This window comes from Grus americana, chromosome 5 (genome assembly GCF_028858705.1).
Source record: "Grus americana isolate bGruAme1 chromosome 5, bGruAme1.mat, whole genome shotgun sequence".
Lineage (NCBI taxonomy): Eukaryota > Metazoa > Chordata > Aves > Gruiformes > Gruidae > Grus > Grus americana.
In genome coordinates this window covers 60887721-60909531 of record NC_072856.1, presented here as the reverse complement: position 1 = coordinate 60909531, position 21811 = coordinate 60887721, and the positions used below count along the sequence as shown (strand labels likewise).

General features: G+C 47.0%; 1 protein-coding gene across 8 annotated transcripts in view; it reads right to left on the bottom strand.

The window, feature by feature from the left end:
• Positions 1 to 542: 542 nt before the first annotated feature.
• Positions 543 to 21811, bottom strand: part of INF2 (inverted formin 2) — a 43222-nt gene continuing 21953 nt past the window's right edge. For 4 of the 8 annotated variants that reach the window (XM_054826810.1, XM_054826812.1, XM_054826813.1 and 1 more), the window contains exons 5-23: positions 21431 to 21464; positions 20218 to 20359; positions 19973 to 20114; positions 18569 to 19459; positions 17160 to 17305; positions 17012 to 17073; positions 16620 to 16722; positions 16450 to 16535; positions 15687 to 15787; positions 14285 to 14355; positions 14064 to 14171; positions 13015 to 13085; positions 12257 to 12377; positions 11538 to 11702; positions 10717 to 10819; positions 9709 to 9867; positions 7938 to 8702; positions 6442 to 6501; positions 543 to 3080 (exon numbers count right to left, since the gene is read on the bottom strand). In XM_054826810.1, coding sequence (XP_054682785.1) covers positions 6443 to 6501; positions 7938 to 8702; positions 9709 to 9867; positions 10717 to 10819; positions 11538 to 11702; positions 12257 to 12377; positions 13015 to 13085; positions 14064 to 14171; positions 14285 to 14355; positions 15687 to 15787; positions 16450 to 16535; positions 16620 to 16722; positions 17012 to 17073; positions 17160 to 17305; positions 18569 to 19459; positions 19973 to 20114; positions 20218 to 20359; positions 21431 to 21464 — 3329 coding nt within the window. In that variant the 3' untranslated portion in view covers positions 543 to 3080; position 6442. Of the gene's footprint in view, positions 3081 to 6441; positions 6502 to 7937; positions 8703 to 9708; positions 9868 to 10716; positions 10820 to 11537; positions 11703 to 12256; positions 12378 to 13014; positions 13086 to 14063; positions 14172 to 14284; positions 14356 to 15686; positions 15788 to 16449; positions 16536 to 16619; positions 16723 to 17011; positions 17074 to 17159; positions 17306 to 18568; positions 19460 to 19972; positions 20115 to 20217; positions 20360 to 21426; positions 21465 to 21811 lie in introns of those variants that run through there. The other 4 variants (XM_054826814.1, XM_054826815.1, XM_054826816.1 and 1 more) reach the window with 4 other exon arrangements.

Genomic DNA, 21811 nt, shown 5'->3' with positions numbered 1-21811 from the left:
CGGGCTCATGCATTTTTCTCTTATTTCAATTTATCCTCTCTCTAACCAGAACAGAAGATACTTCTCAGCCCCCTCTGCCCTACTGAATGTAGGAGAGGACCAAACAGTATGTTCAACCTGAAAAGTACTGGCATAAACTTGGATGCAGAGATTTCAGCCATGCTCTTAAGTTGAGTGCAATGCTGTGGTGGTGCTCATGTACTAGATGCAGCTTCATTTGTACATCTCTGTTTCGAGAGAAAAAAATGGATAATTGTTCCTAAGCATATACAACAATGACATGCTTAGGTGCTTTATAAACTATGTGGAAAATATAGGACTTAGATGGATATATTCTGGTGAATCATAGGCCTTCCCCATCCCCACAAGAGAAAGGAAACTTGTCAAGTACTCATTTTATTCTAAACTTGGAAATACTTTTGGTATTGAAATTAAAAAAACCCCACAAACAAAAACAAAAAAAAAACCCCAAAACCTGAAAATCCATCCCATTAAACATGTCTGAATTCTGATGTGAAATACTTGGAAAAGACTTCTGCTGATTTCTTCATAGCTTCATTTTATCATATAGCCAACGCTTAATTAAGGAATATGCAGTTATCTGGCAGCGAGAAACTTGTGGTGTTCACAGGCTGGCTTACATACTGGGCTCCATGTGCAGTCACTGTAATATACCACAAGAATTCTTTTTTGAGGTCCAAACTCACTGTTGGCTTAAAAGACCACAGACCTGCTGAAGTAGCTGCAAGCAATGTTGTTTTTGCCAGCAATTAAATTGGCCTTGCACCCACTGAAGAATCTTCAGGATCATGAGCTTTATTTCAAGGTCACAAATGGAGCAAAACTGCACATCCCAGGTGAACATTTTTCTTTGACCTGCTCTGGTTCTTTCCCCCCTGTTCTTAAATAATCACTGTCATGGAAGCAGAGCTGCTCTGAAGTAATAAATTATAAATGCTCTGCTTCAGCCTGCTTATTGGGATGTGATTGTATAGATAATTTAATATAGTTTTCACAGATGACTATGGAACAAAGAACAGGCAGTGGCTCAGAATAACCCATTTCTCCATAAACTCTTGAGCGCAATAGAAAGATAATGCCAAACGCCCTCTCTTTGAAAGCCAAGGTAAGAACACAGAGCAATAAAACCTCTGGCTGTGTGAAAAGAGCTGCTCTCCAGGTGGAAATGGGGGTAGCTGAAAGACCCCGACGGAGAAGTGGGCATCTGCTGCAGCATCTGCAGAGAGCAGCCTGCGGGGCACCAGCAGGTCAGGTTCCCGAGGTATCACCCGGAAAGCCTGTTTGTTCCCGAGTCCTGAATCTCAAAATGATGTTCTTATTGATAAAACAGCAGGGTGGGGAGGAGGAGGTCGGCTGCTGGAAGGAAGGCTTTTGCTGGAAACACGGAGGTTGCAAAGCTGCTGGGAAAATGTGTTTGACACTCAGATTTTTGTAGCCTGGGGTCTAATCTGAGAGCAGAGAAGCTGGATTAATGGGAGCAAAAAGACTGATGCTTTGGGTGATGCGCTCTGAAACGGGAAAAGAGGAAGAAAAAGGGGAAACCTGTACATGTGATAGAGACGGTGCAGCAAGTCAAACCTGGGGCGGGTTACGTGGTTCAGCAGGGGACGGTGGGGCTCTGCCTGCTTCTGCCAGCCAGGAGTGGGATTTCAGCTGCAACAGGGCTGTGCCGCTCTGCAGGGTCTCCTGAACTGAAGCTGCCTGCGCGTCTGCTCTCTGCTGATCTCTGCTATTGTTAACCGATTCTCAATATGCTCATAGCAGTGCTTTGGTTAAAATAAACCAGCGATTTAATTCTTGGTTTAACTTCTAACTTAATCCAGCAAAGTCTTCAGTATTACAAGGACGTTACAAGTCCCATTAAGCAAAGCAAAATAAGCTTGAGCCTGAACATTAGTCTAGCCACGGTGAGTTACCATATAAAGGCATAATTCTTAAAAACACCCGGCTCTCCCACTTGATTCATGTTTCAGCACAGTATCACACCATAGATTCAACAAACATAGATCATTTTAAATGGACAGCTATGTACAAAACTATGATACAATGTTATTACAAAACTTGAGAAATAAAGCTCTGAATTTTGAAAACACAATACTGCACGTTCCCTGTTTTAAAGCAAAAGTAACATGAACCTACACCTTCTGCAGCTTGAACACCAAGACTTTTGAGTGCAAGCAGCTGACAACGGCATTCAAACCTAGAGATTTACTACAGGATAAGCTGAAAATGTGTCCAGTAGGGCACTCTGGAAAACCTCTTTCTGGTGCTTTAATAACAGGAACTGGGGCCCTGGTTCTCCAAAAGCTGATGGACGCATCTGTGCTTCTGAGAAGACTACTGCAAGACTACTGACGTGCTTCAGCTTAATTGCACATAAGCATCGTGTGGGAACCAGACACTGTTTATATGGCCATATGCTTACTAAAATACATACTTTTTTTTTTTTTTAACTTTTTTTTTCCCCCTGTAACTGATTTCCCTTGCTTTAAATGATTGAGAGTAAAAATACATTTGTCTGATCTGGGTCTTGGTCCTGGTCCAATAGAAATCGTCAGTGGGCAATAAGAAGAGGGAGTAACACACTTCCACCGGTGATGGTACAGCCACTGCTTAATTTATGCCCTTAATTTAGTTGAGGCACTGCTATTTTTAAAATTTCTCTGAGGGCTAAACACTGCAGTCCTTTCTTGGGCCACACTCAACTGTCGTTTCAAGAGGAGTTTGGCCTAAGAGCAGGTTGAAAGGCTTGGCTTTGAGGACAGCGGGCGAGAGTTCTGACCCTTTCACATCGCCATGCACAGAACCGGCCCCCGTCCCTGCGAGTGCCCGGTGTAAGGCACGGGCCCAGGGTGCCAAAGTCTCCGGGGAGGCTCTTTGCGTCTTGGGGAGGGGACTGAAAGGCTGCGGGAGGAGAAGCAGTGTGTCCTGATGGGGCAGAGGTGACCACGGTGGTGGTTTGGCGATGCAGAACCCGGCTTCTGAGAAGCTGGCAGCACTTCGGGGACGTGTGAGTGGTTCACTGGGTCTCTGTTACTTCTTCTGCCTTGCCGTGACACCTGCAAGAGGAGGGGGAAATGCAAATTATTTGCAGCTATAAAACAAAGCGGTGTGTTTTTGCATGTGCGTGCATCTAATGGTTGGGGTGCTACTAGGGAAACCAGTTTCAGATAACCTAAAACCAGGCAGAGCTAAATCTCTATATATTTAATAAAAAAATCAAAGTTTCCAGAACTGATCCTGATGTTCAAGAATTCGGGCAATTTTGCTCTTGATCAGTCCAACAATGTCTTGTGTTTTCCAAGCAGAATATTGGAATATGCCTCTAGATGTTAAATTGCTGAAGTTACTACATCTAGAGGATTTGGCAGGACTGTCAGAAGGATGGGGTGGCACACCATCATTTTTAAGAGCCTGTCTCACTCCGTAACCAAAGCAAATACCATTTCTAATGACAGGAAGGCAAAGGCCAGATAGGAAGACAAGCATTGGCTTGATTCTCGTGGTCCATTAGAAAACTGCCCGCAGACAGTACTGAGTCTGCAGAAGGGGAGGTTCTCTAGAATTAAAGGAAAGGAATGGAAAAAAAAAAAAAAAGAAGGAAAAGCTTGACTCTCAAACCCTGTTTGCAGAGGGAGGCTGACGTCGCACTGTGTCACGTACGTGTCACAGCTGCTGGCAGGCAGCGCTGTGTCCCTCTCCTGCCCTTCCTTCCCTCCTCACCAGGCTGTGGTCTTGCAGCACTAGCCTATGCTCCCCGTTTGGTTTGTTCTTTTATTTTCTAGGGAATAAATCAAGTAGATTTGTGAGCAGGGAAATTGCCAAAACCTGGTTGCTTATGGACTTGTGCTTTCAAGACGTTTGTTTCCCCTAACCTTTCTAAGTGACATAAAGATGGCAGGAGAAGAAAAGGAGTTGCACGAGCAAAAAAGAACATTTGTCTGTAGTGATTCTCTAGGGTTTAAGACAAGGGAACTCAAACAGCATCTCCCCTGAGTCCAGGCATTTGTACCGTCCCTCCTCTGACTGTCAGCTTTTGTTAAATGGTCCTTCTCCAAGCTCCTTTCAGATTTGGCTGGAAATGAGTTCAGATGTTACCAGCACGCAAATGAACACAGTGTGACCACCAGTGCCTTGATTCCATGCGAAAACAGGCTTAACCATTTCTTTCAGGGACATGGAGATAATGTGGGATACCACTCTTGGGGTGTAAAAGCTGACATTTAAAGAACATTAACATTAATACAAAATTGCTGCATAAGGAGATATAGTCAAGGTGAGGCAGGAGCTCAGCAGCTGATTACAACAGGTGATTACAACTGCTTTGAAACATTATTTCATACAGTCACAGGTGCTTTCTGCCCTTATTCTGCTGCTGTTAGCGAAGCTGCAAAACTGGTAAGGGGATCGAGTCTTGATCCCTGCAGCTGGATCTGGACAAGAAGGAAGAAAATTTCTGTGGCTTCACTGAGACCCAGCAACTTCCATAACCAGCAAATCCACCAGAGAAATATCCTGTACCAAAAGAGAACTGGTGCTGTGACCTGAACAGACCGTGTGCTCTTGGGACAATAAATAAAAGGAAAAAAAAAAAATGAGGTGGAACACCCTAGGAAAAAATATTGATGGGAAGCACTCTAGGCTTGCTGAGTCTGTCCTATCAATAGGGACAAACTTGAGCTGCTTTTGGGTGAGGAAGCACTGTGGCTGGACACGAAGAGAAGCAAATAGATGTTTGTTTTCGCTAACCTTTCCAAGTGACATAAAGATGGGAGCAGAGGAAAAAGGGAATTGCAGGTTTCAAGGTGCAGCTCCCAGCACCGAAGTACAGCTGGCGGTGCCGGTGAGATGTGGCACTGCACTTCAAGGATGCGCTGAGATTCCCGCCTGACTGGGTCACTTCAAAAAGGTACCGTTTGTCCATACATTCCTCTGCGTCTTCTAAGGGGAATTCAAAGCTGGCCGTGTCTCTATTTTTTTTCAAATATGACATTTTTAAGTGTGCATGCTGGAATCCCTGTGCTTAAAACATACATAATCCAAGTTACACTTAACTCACGGTTTCAGCTGCCCTCCCTGCACAGCACGACCACTGGTCCTGACATATTTCTTACCTGTGCCTCGCTGCAACTATTTTCTGCTCTTGCTGCAAATCTTCCTTAGGATTTTTAAACCAACAGAGCTACTTCCCTTTTCCACTTGATGTAATCCTGTGGTACGGCACGGGAAGGGCCAAGAGGAAGGCAGGAGTAGTCAGGACTGTAACTACCCAATTTATATCTCCTTTTCTCTTGCTAGCAATGATGCTTCAGGTGCGGGAACAAAAGCAACCCTGTGTGAAAATCCCACAGAGATTCTTCTGTTCTACCACCCCAAGGGCCGGGAAGGGGCTGGGGCTGCCGGGCTGCACGCGAGCAGGGCTCCGGGCCGGGCTCCCAGCCCTGGGCACTGGGGATGCTGGAGAATAAACACATTCCTTTTGGGAAATGAGATGGTGAGAGATTTGACATTATTGATTCAGTTCATAAGAGATAATCATCAGCATGGAAAGGACAACATGTAACTATGCAATTTCAGTACAGCGGGTGTTTTGATTGTTTCTTTTTCTTGCTTTTCTTTCTACTTGCTGTAAAAACAGGCAAAGTTTTGCAAATGAAAGTCACGTCCTGAAACTTTTCTTTTGAGGTGCAACTGTATGTTGCCAGCATCAATAAAGGATGCAGAAACCTGGTACACAGTTTCACTAGAAATTGGTTTACCTATATTTTTTGGGGGGGAAGACAAAAGCCAAATTACATCCCCCCTGCCCCCATCCCAGAAAGCTGCATGAAGTATGCACGGTGTGTTTGCTCCAACGGACTACTTTGTGTGCTACTCTGGAACTGAATCTGGCTTTGAGTTGGAGCTGGTATCTTGCCCCAACTAGTACTTCTCCCCAGGTCCAGTGTTTTATTCCCTTTTCCAGATACTCATATTTAAACAGTGCTGTAGGAAGTGGCTACTCACAAGCAAAGCAACCATTCTTCTTTGCAGGAGACAGGTACTGAAATTGCATTTTTACAGTTTTTTAGAAAATAATGGGATCAAAGCAAGGACTTTGTTTATCACATGAAGCTGGATTCACTTGGTTAGAATAAGGACTTTTAATTATCTGCAGGGAAAGGAGGTTTGGCTGCTGCTGACACAGAGAACAGACATGTGGGCTGTGACCCTGTGTCGAGGGGAGATCAGCACTGACTCCACTCAACGCAAGATCAACACCCTGGAGACTAAAAATCGGAGTAACAAATTTATTTTACATGTATTTGTGATTAGACACAAAGACAAAAAGCTTAGCTGATATGCTGAACACTGATTAGGTCTGTAAAGTCCCAATGCTGTGGTTAGTTCACATAGAAACGCCTTTGTGAGTTTACATACCTCATTGTACCACACAACCTTTTTTTGTTTTATTATCTCCAGTATCAGTCTCAACCTCTGCTTTTAAACAAAAGAGAGACACTAAATATAGCTGATCATCACAAGGCAAATATAACAACAGGGCACTTTTTACGATGAAAACATTGTCTAGTAGCAGAGAGGCTCCTAAGATGCCATCTCTGGATGCCCAGGGAGCCCCGTGGCTTTTGGGGGGGTCAGTTCCTTAAGCCAGAAACACTGATTTCAGATGTCAGGAAAGCATCGCCACGGCTGGGAGCGTGGGGTGCTCCCTTGCTGCAGCTCCTCCTGCTGCCTCCTGGGAAACAAGTCTGGGAACTACTGCTCCGAAAGCAGCATGTTTAGAAATGTAAGTAACTACAGCCCCAGGGTATGCTGGCATTATAAAAGTAAGTCCCTCTGTGGTAGATGCTCAACCCATGCTGTCTTTCTCAGCAGTGGGTATTCAAAGCCTCCTTTCTTTTCTCTTCCACCTTCCTTGGAAGGAAAATCATTAAACATTGATAAAAAGAGACTTCCACCATTTTCCTGCTCGTTTGTTTGACTCCAGGATCTTGCAGAGAACAGGCTTTGGACAGTATATTGCATCTTTCTAAAGGCTGACAGACCCATGTATCATCTTCCCTATGAGGCACCTCTAATTTGGGATTAAAGTACCCACCCAAGGGTGGCTTCAGCTTGGTAGAGTCTGAGGGACTCGGATGCACTTCCCAGGTTTGGCTGTGGATGCTCGGCATCAGGCGGAGATCTGGGTAGCTCCACACCTCCGGCAGCTGAGCTCTCTCCTGGCACCAGCAGGACAGCCCAGTGCGAGGGACCGATTCAGCCAGCCAAATACAATCCTTCGCAGAAGCATCATCAAGATGCTCTTTTTTAATTGTTGACTTTTTCCCCTCACCCTGCAGTGATGGCTTGAGGGTCTGCTGTTCAGGAGCCACCTAAAGTACCCCTGGGGTAGGCTGTCAAGCCACTGCAGGCAGAGCGCTCTCGCAATGAGACGGAGAGGAAAAACCAAAGAACCCCACGGCAGCACCGAAGTTGCTGCATTTATGTGTTTGTAAGTAGATGAGAGGGGGTGATCGCTGATTAAGTACCCAGTATTAACTGCTCTTAATCACTGCTCTGGAGTCTAATGGAGCTCTTGTTTGCACATAACCGTGCCCTGTAGCTGTCTGTAGCACACTTGACAGATGTGCTTATTGCCATCTTTACTGTGTACGTGTAATGGGCTTTTTAATTATTGATTCATCATTACCCCTTTATAAACTGCTTATAAATGTCAAGAGAATGAACTATGCTTGTGTTTTTCTTTTTAAATCTTTTTCAGGTTTAAAAAAATAACAGGTCCATGAAACAGCATGGCTCTAGGGGCGGGGGGCACTGGACCTTGAAGTGGGGAGGAACAGATATATACAAATACACGAGGAAGCCTCCCCAGTTTAACTCAGTCCCCAAGGGCTATATATGAAATAGGCTACCTGAGTAGCTTTTGCTGTGCCTCTTCTTCTTCCTCCGTTTCCCAGATGGCCTCTGCTTTTCCCTGTCGGTGTGAGTTTGCCCTGGGGGGAGCGTTGCTGAACAAGAGGAGTCGGTGGCTGGCTCCTCTGAGAAGGACTTCTCTTGAGAGGTGTCCAACAGCAAGTCTGTACCAGGGTCTTCATTTTCCTTCGCCACCTCTTTCAACTCTGCCTGATGAGCCTCATCGCAGGGAGTGAACTGAGCACTACCAGGGTCAACTCCGGTCTCGCTTGGCTGGGATTCTGGCTCCTGCGCCAGCCTATAGCTCTCCAAGCCATCAGCTGGGCATTCCTTGTCCTGGCCTTCCAAGATGGACCTGTTGAGCTCATCTCTCAGAGCAGTGCCCGAACTGCTGCTTGCAAACCTTATCCCTGTGCCTATGTTAGCAGCAGAGAAGGCAATGGAGCCGCTCTTCGTGCTCGGCTGGAGGCTTGCCCAGCTGTCTGCCTGCTCCATCCCGGTGCCTGGCATGGGCTGACTGGCCCCATCAGCTTCCACCAAGCTTACTGAGGGGCTTTCCATCCAGGACTCTGGTGGCAAATTTCCTCCAGCATTGTTTTTAGATAATGCCTGGTTTGAAGCTGAGGCATTTGTAACATCTTCACCCATCTCCATCAGGGCAGTGGTTGAGGACGGAGTGCTTTCTGAGGGATGAACATCGTTGTTTTGCTTGGTCTTATCACTGATCTGCTTTTCTGCTGCTTGTGGATCCTTAATGCTCTTTCCTTTAAACAAAAAACATGCAATCAGCCACAGCTGCAGAGTCGCACCTGGATCAACCAAGGTGTTTCTGCCACTGGGACAGGTTACAAGCTAGCAGCTGCCTGTGGAGGGTGCCCTGACCCTACAGCAGCTACGCAGAGGCAGCACCACTTTATCCTCCCTATACCTCCCCTCCTTATACCCCATGTGGTCACCCCAGTTGGACTGCAAGCCTCCAGCTCAGCGAAGCCCCTGCTCTGTTTTCAGCAGGTGTTTACATGTCTTTGCTGCCAACCAGATGATTTCTACGGAAGCCCCCAGACTCCCAAGGGTGCCTGAAAGCCTATGGCAGGAAGAGGGAACCTGCCTGCAAGGTCCTGAACCTGGTGGGACTGTTTGCTTGGCTGCATGAGGGCTTCAAAACTGCCCGTCAGCCAGCCTAATCCTGTCCCTGCAGAGCAGGTTAAGGAGAGCCATGCTGCACAAGTCAGGCTCTATGGTAGGCCAATGTCCTTGGACTTATCTAACATGCACTGACACAAAGGTCAAGAGACCAAAGGAAAGCTAAACCCATGGGCTATCTCCTAACAAGCACCTAAAGGACTTGGGTCCTTCTGCAAATAGGGTTTTCTAATCTTTTTTTAAGGGCTTCTTTAGATTCCCAAATGTAGACTAAGGGCGCAGCAGTCTCCAAGGCAGTGACGAGCTGTGCTACCGAGACTCGACAGCACGGAGGGGACTCATGTGGGGATGACGCCATGGTTCTGTGGCTGACCTGTGGGCCGTGCCTCTCAGAGGGTTTATCAGCACGGGTGCAAGGCCGTGCTGCTCCAAAGTGCTGCTAATTCTGGGGCAGACCTGGCTGGCAACAGCTCAGGGCTCTCTGCTCCTCTTCTGCGCAGCACTGGCTGCAAAGCCTCCTTAAATAAAATGCCCCAAATGCGAATGCTTCTTGCTTGTGCACTTGGCTCAGGCTCAGAGGCAGGTGGGAATGAATAGCTGCAGGGACAGTCGGGTCTGTGTCCTTACCAGCCTGGCTCTCCTCCGGGCTCTCCGCAGGCAAGGTTTTAGGAACTGCATCCGACTCGTGTCTGTTCTTTGTCTTTCTCAGCGTGAACCCTTTCCTTATGTCGGCCAGCAGCGCATCGATGACGCACACCTCCTCCTGCTTCACCACCCCCTTCTTAACTGGGATAAAAAGAGATGGGTGTTAAGTCTGCCCATGAGATGGGGCAGAAGGAGACTTTGCAGCGATGCTGTTGCTTGGGGTGGGTCCTGCTGTCCCGGTACAAGCAACCACTGGGGAAAAGCGAGGCACGGATGCCAGGCCTGGGAGCAGCCCATGCTCCGTGCCCCACAGCGGTGTGTCCTGGCTGAAGTCAAAGGGTTTACCCCACAGCCCGGGTGCTGCAGGCTGGCACCAGTGGCACCAGCTCTGCCCAGACTTGTGCCTGGTTGTACCATGATCTTGAAATGCCTCCTGTTTGCTATCCATGTTGGTGGGGGCCTTTTTTTTTGGGGAGGGGGAGGAGGGAGGGATGGAGGGAAAATAATATTGATTTTCTTTCCTCTCAGCTTCTTCCAATTGTACTTTTCAATTATGCCTTTTGTTTTCATCCAGAGAAAGGCAGATTTAAGTTACCTGTAAGATTTTTGGGATGTCAGTAGTCTGTAGTAAAGAGAGACTATTCAAGTGTATATGGGGATTTTGGAGCTGGGGAGAAGTCAAAGTTTTCTTGTTAGATTTGAGATTCAAAAGTTATGTTTAGAAACTGAAAAAGTTAACTGAAATGTTTCAATCTGATTTTTTTCTTTCTCTGCTGTTCAGTCAGCAAACCTAAAATTAACTTCTCTGCCCAGCTGCAACTGTGAAAAGTCAATTCATAGCTATGGCTGCAAGGCACCTAAAAGCCTTTAGTCAGCCGGGACCTGGAAACCCACAAACTAAATTACCACTACTGGTCCATTAAAGCAGGCCCAGCAAAGAGCTCCTGTCAGCTCCGTCTCTCTTTTTTTGAAGCCCTTTCAGATACTCACTGACTTTTCCATTTTCTCCTTTCTGTCTCTTCCCCTCCTCCTCTTCCAGCTGTTTCTTCCTCTTCTCTGCTTTGGCAGCTTGCTCCTTTCTGTCCTTGTTTTCCTGCAGTGAGGTAACAAACAGGAGCATGAGAAGGATGGCTAAACGTCTGCTAGAAAAGCCGATGAAGAGAAAGAAGATCTGCAGATGGTTGCAAAGGAGGAAGAGAAGTTCTGGCTTTATGCTGTGCAATAAATAAAATGGGTATGGGGCATAAGGGCTGTCTTGCCAAGAGGGTGAGAGGGAGACCACTGGCTTGGCCAGGACTCGGCCACATCCCAGTAGGAGATGGCAGTGGTGATCTGCCCAACACAGCTACCTACCAGTGTGCGGATCTTCCTGCCTGACCTTTAGCTGAGGCAAAAGTGGATAGCACTGACTCCACCATTTCCTCCAAAACGGTGGCTTTTTTACTACACCTCCCCTTTGTGAGTCTGTTTGTTCAGGTTGGCATGAAGAGTTAAGTTTTATAAGCCCCTTCCTCTAAAAGTTACACACTTGACCCCAAAACATCTTTGTGACTCTGCAGCTAAAGTTGCACTAAAATCACAAATCACCAGGGTCTGGGCCAGGCCAGGAGCACCAGCACTGCATGAGGATGCAGTGGAGTAGGGATCAGACACCTCTTCACTGGGTCACCTCATGCCAAGTGCTGAAAGCAGGAGGTCATAACCAGCATCTTTGCCCCACTGGATTTGGGTGCCCATCCCACCCCTGCCTGTCAGAGCGGAGGCATGCACCAATACTAGGTGTGCTCAGCATCACGTGTGCAGACGCCAACCTTCAGGGCTCGGATGAAGAGATCTCTGAAGGTCTTCATGGTGCTAAATATGTCCTCTAAGGACAACTTGCTTGGGTCTTCACAGAGATAATTTGCAAGTTCTTCTCTCTTCTTTTCGATGCTTTCAAATTCTTCTTCCAGCTTTCTGGAGGCATCAATGCTATCCTGAAATGCATTTAATACACACAGTAAAACACCATCCAGAGGACAATGAGTGAAGTGCACTTAAAGAAAAAAGGATGTCACTGTAAGAGCTCAGAGCAGGACTTTGAGCCCTGACTTTTTTAACTGCAGCAGAGCTTACAAAGTGGGAAGAAATTTAAGATTTGCAGATGATCTTTGCTCCTGATGACAGTCCTGTGTCAGTTTACAGGGGTGGCTTGAGCGAGACATGGAAAACTCAATGCAAAGCTTAATCCCAAGAGAAGGGCTTTACTCTGGTGATCCACACAGAGGGTAAACATCTTCACTCAAAGCAAGGAGTCACGCAACAGAGTTGGGGCAGGGGCCTTAAGAAATGGCCTCACCAAATGTATCTAGGTTTGGGGTGGAGGTGGCAAATAGACATTGATGGGTTGTGTGGCATTGCAGCCTATCTCCAAATCTGAGACCATGTCTTGTGGCAGAATTTTTCACCCTCAGCCTCCTCAGCTGCATATGTACTGCGCACTGCCTCTGTGTGTGTAATGGGGGAGATATAAGGGAGCTCCATTACTGACCTGGATAGGTTTCTCATACTGCTGTTTCACATTGTCGTTTGATGATAAGACTTTTCGCTGAAGCTCCAGCAACTTCTTTAAATTGGTACTGGACTCGGTGCGTATAATATCAATATTAATTCTGAAATCACACAGAATGCCCCCATTAGTTGACACTCCAGCATCTTGCGCTGACCAAAGAGTGGACAAGTCTGAGCTGGTGGTTTGGTGGTCCCTCTGCTTCCCACCACTTCACTGAACTGAAACCTAAGCTCTGAACTCTCTATACAGTCCGAGCTCATGGAAAACAGCTTCCCTCCACAGTGCTTTGGAAAGGCTGCCAGGTCTACCTACAACGTCGTGGACTAGAAGAATGCCAAAAAAAGTCCACCCATTCAAAGGGCTGTTCTCTGCCCTCAGAGCTCGGCATTAGCTCACTTTCACTTCTGGTTGAAGGCACTTCAGAAATGCTTCTGGGTAGCTGGCCTTCACAAGCTCCTGCTACCACAAAGGCAGTGCAGATTTTGGAAGGGCCTGGGAGGCAGCATTAACTGAATGCTCTGCAAATTTCAGCCCTAAGTGTTGCCAGCTGTAGTAGAACTATTATATATTAAAGGGGTTTCAACACTCATCAACCAAATCTTTTGGTTAAAACTAAATAAGACACTGTCTTGTTAATGTGCTATACCAGCTGCGTGTGTCCTAATTTCTGATACATTGTTGATGTGTATGGGATTTATTTTTGTTTATAATTTGAAGGAAGTGACACACAATTTTACCCTGCTGCTTTTGAAACATATTCAAGATCCTTTGGCAGTTCCAGTAGGTCCGTGTGGCTGTTTTCTACTTCCTGAAGCGGAAGAGAGAAAGAAGTGTTATTTGCTGTGTGGCAGGAGCTGAGAGAAGAAGCTGGGGGGGAACAGACACGGGCAGAAGTGCCCGGGAAGGACAACCGTGCCACGTCCCGCTGCTGCCTCCCCTCCGCAGTGTGCTTTGCCTCTCAGAGCCAAGCCGCATTCAAAACAGGACGGCACGTTCAGAGAGGAAAGGCATTGCTCCTGGGCTATAAAAACACACAAGAGGGCTGAATGTTGAGAAATACTCATAGTTCAAAGCAAAGCTGACCTGCCGCTGAGCTTCTACCCTCTTCTGAGATACCTACTCTTGACCACAGAAGGAGGAAGGATTGTGGTTTGAGGCAGTCTGACACTTCCTACGGTCCCAGGAGGGTATCAAAAGGGCTTTAATCTTATTTGCATAATTTATTTTCATGGCTGTGCTTGCTGAAGCTACTGCCAGCTAAAGGAGAGCTTGAACATGCATAACTGGAGTGGGGGGACCTTGATGAATGAAGGTGGCAGAGCAGAGCACAGAGAAAAAAAGGAAAAAACAGCATTGCAGGGAATAAGAAAGCCATAGGGACTTGGAGAGCGGCATGAAAAGCTCAAGCATAGTCTGCTGGAAAAGTGAGAGGCCGTGGAAAAGCAGAAGGGCTGAACGGGTACAGACCAGCCAGGATAGCTTTGGTAGCCACGTGCTCTGTGGTTTGCAGCTGATGATATGCAGATTGGACAAATATGAAAAAGGAAGTTCCAGCTGTTGCACGGAAAGATGCTGGAGGAAAGCAGAACAAGTCTTAAAGTAAGGAGCTTCCTGAGTAGTGCCCACAAGCACTGATTCAAATGCTCCCAACTTGTGACACTCTGAGGCTAGCCAGGGCGGATGTGAATATGAGCACGTGGCATTAACTGAAACCAGGGTAGGAGAAATGGTTCATCCGTGATAAAATCCTCCCCCTTCCCTATCACCCAGGACTTGGCAGTAGTACCTCCAGAATATGGTGGAGCAGTGTAATACGGGTTTGGTTTGCTTTGGTTTCTGTTAGTTTGAGTAAAGTGCTGATTTTAAACCCATCAGCATCGCCCGTGTGACTTCCCTAAAAGACAGAAAGAAAGCAGATGTAACTCCTGTGTCCACCCGAATTACAGCCCGGAAGGAGATCATCCACATACTGTAACGGGGAGAGGACAAGAGAAAATAAGTCCTTACGTAGTTCAGAAAGTTTCCAACTTTGAGAATCAGTTGACAAAAGAGCGGCAGGCGATGACTGTTCAGAAGATCTGAAAAACATAAAGGACTTATAAACAAAAGCCTCTGTTACACCAGAATGTTTCCTAAACTGCACTGAAATTGGGATTCTGAATTTCACCAAACCAAATATGCTATTTCAGATTTGCAGCCCAATGGCCCATCCTGCAGAGAAACTGGTTCTATATAGATTCAATTCCACGAGTTGGACTTAATAAAAGTTTTTGTGACTTATGTTTCTTTCTTTCTTTCTTTACATCTGGTCTCTCATTCCTAGTGGAAAATACCCTGGAGTTGGACCCTCCTCACTAACAGCCATCAACTCGCTGCCTTCCTTGGAAGTGCCCCGATTTACCCTGGTGTGGGCGAGGGCAACTGGGCTGTAATTTTAATCTTGCAGACTCCGTTCAGCTGTGCAGTGAAGCCAATTCTGCCAGCCCTGTGATTATCTGACAGCTGCTAAAATCAGACAAGCTCGCCCTGTTCTTGGTCTCGCATGGTGGAGGTGATTATCAGGGCATGAAGGGTATAGTCCCTGTCCTTGCTCTTACATCGGGGTGCTGCAGAGGTGTGCTTTCTGAAGCACTCAGCTTTGAGGCAGGAAAAGCTCCAAAAGGACAACTGCATTGCTGGGAAGACATTTTTTGGGGGAAGCTTCAGTTATCCCAGCAGGCATCTGTAATGCCAGCTGGAGAAACCCCTGGCAGGAGTTGGGGTAACTGGCTCTGTAGGACAGGCGGCACTTAACAGTGCCAAGAAGAGCATTCTGCTCTCAGTGGAGTGGGACTTGAGGTTTCCGCCACAGGAAGCCAAAACCTATGGCATAATCTCTCCAGGTGCTCACGAAATTGGACCATCAGCAATTTATAGCCCAGAATAACAAACTTTTTCTTCTGGTTCCATTTGTAGGCAGGGAAAAACCAAAGCATCACTACTTTCTGGGGGAAGTTTGGGGTGTGCTTTTCTGGCAGCAGAGAAAATTGCAGTGTGACGGTCTTAACGTGACAAATAATGCTGGATGAATTATCTGTAACGGGGCCAGCACCGCTGTCTAAATTCAACTCCTTTGAAAGGGCTGACAATCTTCCAACGCTTCACCATTGAAAGTGTTTCAGAGGAACACATCTGCTGCAGAAAAAGAGGGCCGAGGGTGAGGGAACATGACCTCTGGTCCTATTAAGGGCTTTGACCGTCAGTGGAGACACCTAAAGCTGCATCCCATATTCTGCAGCGAACCAGTGAATGGACGGCAGGGGAGTTTTTTGGGGGCTGGGTAGTACCATTGCAGAGGTCCAGGGGAGTTTTGGGGGTTTTAAAGCTTCCTGCCATAAATAAGATCCAGAAATAAGGTCAGGCCATTTACCTTCACAGGCTCTCCGGATAGCTTCAGCTTTCGGCTGAATCATGTCCAGCACAACAGTGGTCTCCTCACAGATCAGCATACATTCAATGCGCAGCTGGTAGCTAAGGACGGAGATTGATTCAAAGCTTAAAGGCACTGTGATCTTGGCCAGCACAGCAGCCCTCTTCCCACATCACCGCTAAGCCTGGCAACCCCACAACGTGGCTCTCAACCACATCCACATCAAACCAGTGTCTGTGGCTTGTGGAGGGAGGCGAGGGGCTGCCACTTGCCTTGGGGACCAGTGGGGAAGTAGTTTCTGCTGACACGCTGTTGTCAGCAAAGAGAAGACTAACCACCGTGTGAGATATGGGTTCCCCCTTCTTGGCATTGCATTTGGCACTGCCTTTCAGTAAGTTACGTGGCATCCTTGGGCAGGTCTGACCCCGGGTCTGGGCCAGCTTCTGCTGCTTCAGAGAGAGAGGAGGTGCTGGAGCAGCAACAGCCCTTCATCTAAGGGTAACGGGGAAAGGGATGGCTCTAAGGTGGAAGGGGGAATCCACCAGCTATATCCATCCATCAGTGTCTGTGTGAGGCTCATATAAAGAAATTTAAACTTCCCAGAGGTGAACCCAGAAAAAGACAGGGCTCTAAGGTGGAAGGGGGAATCCACCAGCTATATCCATCCATCAGTGTCTGTGTGAGGCTCATATAAATAAATTTAAACTTCCCAGAGGTGAACCCAGAAAAAGACAGGGCTGAAGTTCCTGACCAACACCCTTACCTGGGAATTTGAAGAAGGAGAAGATAAAACTGATCTGCATTTGCAAGCTTTGTTTTCTCTTCTCTGAAGGCCTTCAGGTTTTCTATCTGATGAGAAATAAAGAATCAAGACTGCAGGACTGCACTGTGTGTTCAACTCTGTGAACTAAGGGTACCATTTTTCCTCCTGACCTCATGCTTTTCAGGCAGCAGCTTCAGCAACTGCTTCAGAACCTCTACGTCAAATTTGGTCCGGTCCCCATTCTGGACCATGGCAGCCACCTCTTCGTTGGAGCTACAGGGAGAAGGAGCAGAGTCAGCCATCACCCAAAGACCCCTCTTCCACAATCACATGCTACTGAGACATGTATCTGTGCAAATGCTCTGTGCTTTGCCTAGTGAGAGCCACAGAAATCCAAAAGGAAAGCTATGTCCCCATGATTAACCCAGAATCGGGACCTGGATCCCTGCTATGCCCCAAATTTTGTTTCTGTCCCTGGTCAAATGATGCAAAGACCTTCCAGATACTATGCAAAACCTGCTCAAAGTTTCGTCAACTGTCACGAAAATAGGCCATATCTTACCATTTAAATTGCTTCAAAAATATGTTCAAATTGAGACTTTTCTTGGAGTCCAAAAATGTGATCTTCATTAAAGAAAAAGAAGATATCTTGTATTAGATGAGCTGTCTGCAGTGATCTTTATTTGAAAGAACAAGAGCGTCCTCCTCACCTCCTTCGGTTCTGCCTTCACTGGTGCGGCTGTTTTCTCCTTGGGTGTCGGTTGTGGAAAGCAAAACAGCTGCTCTATGCTTGTGTAATTGGGCTCTATAGTCTCCTCGCTGCTGCTGCTCACTGAAGCCCACATTGAGTGACTTTCTGGAAAAAGAAAAGGTGTTCAGACTGGCTACAGGGACAGCTGAAAGCTCCTGGCTTTTGAGGCAATGTGAATTGCTGGAAAGGACACTTCTCAGAAGATGAATGAAATAAGAAAGATATACAAGTCCTGGACAAGTGCTAATTATTGAGGAGGGGCAAGTCCCACAGGCAGGATCCAAAGGGTCTGAAGGGTAATTAAACCTGGTGCTTTACCCCAAGATGTGCTGGTAAGGAGATGCAGCACTCATCACACAGAGGCCATACAGCCCCATCCCTCCCTATACAACTGTGTTCTCCTCCTCGGTAGGGAGACTGGATCAGCATGAAAAGGACCTCAGCTATTTCTTTTCTAGTCGCATGGCTGATGTTATTTTTGCTTCCTTGCATGCAAGCTGAGGGATTGGCCACAACCTGGACATTTTCTGACTATGACCTTCCTACATTTTTAATTTTATAATCAAGCCTCCTTGTGTAATGCTGACTACAGGACTGCTTGAATTAATTCCCACTGCACTTTCTTAAACATCTTTTTTTTAAAAATAACCCCAAACATCATCCAAACATGCCTGTAGAAGTCGCTACTGAAATAATCCCCAAGATTAACTACTCTTGTGATTGAAAACATGCCAGATTCAGACTTTACCTATGCAAACTTCCATGCAGTGGATGCTTTGCTTTTCTAGGACAAAAATGACCTTGCCTGTCCTGGCTTCTTCTCACATTTCATGCTCCTCTTTGGATCCACTAGGAAAGGGAAATGTGACCCAAAAAATCAAGAGACAAGTCAACGATTCTCACAGCTCTCTAATTCTTTCAATGTCCTTTTTGAAGTGTGATGTGATCCTTACCTGCACTCTTTACTCATGACTTTAATATAACTAGATGCAAGTATAGATGACCTGGGGAATGAAAGTCTGGGGAACACAGATCAGAGCCTGTTGAGAACTCAAGCCTAAGGTATGTCATTGTGGATTAGGGCAATCTTCCCATCCCTCCCCCTTATTTTTCTTTCAAAGAATTTTAGTTATAAATAAGCTATTACAAACTACTGATTGAGTTGGAATGCTTATTATATTATACTATATTAGTAGTTTCAAGTTATTTTTATTTATTTAAGCTCTGCAGGTCAGATGTAATGGAAATCAGGGGAGTTCTACATCTAAATGGAGTCAATCACATATGACAAATTCAGAGATTTTTTTTTCCGGAGGGAAAAAAAAAAAAGCATATATAAAGCAGTGACTTTATGCCAGAAGCACCCACCTCTCACCACATTGGAGGGAAGCTTCTGCCAGTTCAGCTTCTTCATCCTCAACGTTGGCGTCTTCACCGCCTTGTGGGGAGGCCTGCTCGAGCCAAGAGGGCAGCTGAATTGGGAGGCCACCATGACTTCTATATGATCTCCTGCCATGCCAGGCAGGAGCGGTGGAGGGGGAGGGATGCCACCCATGCCAGGCAGGAGCGGTGGAGGGGGAGGGATGCCACCCATGCCAGGCAATGGGGGTGGAGGGGGAGGGATGCCACCCATGCCAGGCAGGAGCGGTGGAGGGGGAGGGATGCCACCCATGCCAGGCAATGGGGGTGGGGGTGGAGGGATGCCCCCCATGCCAGGTAATGGGGGTGGGGGTGGAGGGATGCCCCCCATGCCAGGCAATGGGGGTGGGGGTGGAGGGATGCCCCCCATGCCGGGCAATAGGGGTGGGGGTGGAGGGATGCCCCCCATGCCGGGCAATGGGGGTGGGGGTGGAGGGATGCCAGGGAGCGGAGGGACTGGAGGTGCATTCATCACAGGGGATGTGGGGGTCACCGCTGCTGTGCCAGAGGGTGGGGGTGGAGGTGGTGGGGGTGGAGGTGCTGGGGCAGGAGCAGTGTTAGGTGGAGGGTTAGGTTTCTCTGGTGAAGCAGAGCAGACTGTGAGCTGGGAGCACGAGATCTTCTTTTCGTTGGCGGACGGCCCTGAGGGAGGTGCTGGTGCCTTGGAGGGGTTTGATGATCCCACTGCGCTCTGAGCTGCATGTGCACATGGCTCTAGCTCAGCCTGGACACCTCCATTCGCACTGCCAGACAGCCGGTTTTCAGCTCGCTTTTGCTTGTTTGGATGTTTCTTGATAGATAACAACCTCTCGATGACTTCTTCAACTGTGTTCCCTTGGACTAGAGAAATGGGTCAGGGTCAGAGAAGAATGGGGCCCAAAGGTTGGTTCATGCTGTTCAACCCTCACCAAGCAGCAGATCTGGAGCCACAGAGCCCACTCCCTGGTTTCACTTTACACAATTGCACTTTTAGCTTCCAGGCAATTTCCTTCCCATGGTCCCAGCCCATAAACACTGTTTTGAGCATGCCTGCCAGCAAGGCTAGCCAGCGCCAGTGGTAGGATGCCAACAAGGACAGATTCCCATTGACTCCCATGACTCAAAGCTCTGGGCTTGACCGTCAGAGCAAGATCATGAATCCCAAGCCCACTGCTAACGGGTATCTTCATGGCTGGGGCTTCGCATCACGACCTAACCCTGTGCAGCAGGTATAGCTTTGTCCCAGCTTCTGTTCAGCTCTTAGCAAGTCCCATAGACTATTTCTTGTGCATTTGGGAAGGACTTTGTGGGCAATGGGTGGGACAAGGGAAAACAAGAGGAGAGTGCAAGGCTGGACGGATATGTCATTCTTACTGTCATTTGCGAGCAAAAGGGCTCTGTTCACTACGGCGTCCAAGGACTCCCACAGCAAGAGGCTGGAGTGATGAGATGGTTCCAAGTGCAGCAGGCTCTGGAGGATGGACAGCAGCTGGATGGAGACTGGAGAGCGGCTCACCTGGAAGGCAGGGCAGCTTTCAGTCACAACAAGGCTGGTTCCAAGCAAAGTATGTTAACTTTGCCATTACATGACTTTGTGCCCCACCTGAGGGCCTACTTACTTTATTGAAGAGAGATGAAAAGACCTCATGATGATCGTTCATGTTTATCCCATCACATATCTTTAGTAATTCCTCATCATCTTCTATCTTGAATTCCTCAAATGTATCACACTGGATAAGCAGATCCTCCTCCTCTATGTCTCTGCAATATTACAGCATTCATTTTCACCACAGAGCTCTTCACTGATTTTCAGATGATTGCTTTTGTTTAAATGGCTTTTATCTCTTTGCCTCTCAAACTGAGCCAGTTGGTGCTGAAAGTACCCAACTCTACCTTATTTATAAAGGATCAAATGCCATCAGTGCATCCTTTCTTGAACTGAATGTACCTCTTTCCACAGTCAACACATATAAATGAATGGGACTTTTCATGGCGTAACCTGGCCCAGTGTATGCTTTGTATGGACTTCTCCTTGGAGCTGTAACAACAGAGTGGCATTTCTACCTTTTTGAAACTGAGCCACCTTCTTTTTTTATTTTTTTAAAGTCAAGACAAAGTGAAAATATTCTAGTGATGTTTCTGTTTTAAAAACTTTCTTCTCTATTACTCAAAATTTGATTAAAAAACCTCCAAACTCTCTAAAGCCAACTTCTTCAGCACTCTTGAGACCACTCAGTGCAGGAACTCCACCCTTGCTAGTAGTCTGTATCAAAAGATCATCTCTTCCTTAATTTTTATGGGGTTGAATGGAGCAATTCCAGTTACATGGATAACTGCAACTCACATATAATGCATTCTAGTATTTACCATGAGTGTTTCTGACAGAACATCATTTTTAATTTAAAAACTGCAAAGACAGGTATGTCCAGATATGCATTAGTAAAGTCTTAGCTGGATGTTCCTGGGACCACCATCAGCAGTGAAGGGGTTTGGATACAGCAAGCTCCTCAGTGAGCCCACAGCGTGGCTTCAGGTTCAGTCTGAAATGCAGCCTCAACGAGGACATCGCTGAGCCTCGCTCCACCTATGCCCAGAGCCTCTGTCAATGTGTCAAAGCCATCTGCACCAACGGCTGTCCCTGTAACGCTGTGGTTGGCGAGAGCATCTTAACGCTGGCCTAATGCCTCTGGTCCCCACGTAATGGGTGCAACTAGTGTGGTCCGCTCCACCCAGGTACAGTTCACACAACTGAAGGCTGGTAAGTATTCAGTTTCCACAGCTACGTTACTCTGAATCTCATTTCTAGAAGAAAATGTAAACAGTGATCCTTACCTTAGCTTGTCTAAAATATCCAACAGCTGAAGCCCTGGGAGAACAAAAAAAGAGATATATGGGCATTATGACCTACTTGGCACTGATCTATTATGTTCTTTATACAGTGTTACGGTCATAAACACTTTTTGCTGAGAGAAAATGTGAAAATACCTTCTGATGGATCTGTCAAAGTGGGTAGGGTCATCTGGTAAATGAAGAGACCCATGGTACACTTGTCTGCAGCTGCGTGAACCACTGCAGCATCCCCCTGGAGCTACTGAGGGACACAGGCACTTCTGGGACTAAGTCACCTCATGCCGAGTTAGACATCTAAAATCAGTCAGACGAACGGTGTGGTCAAATGTCCCCTGCTCTCCACAGAGAGAAACAGAGCTCAGG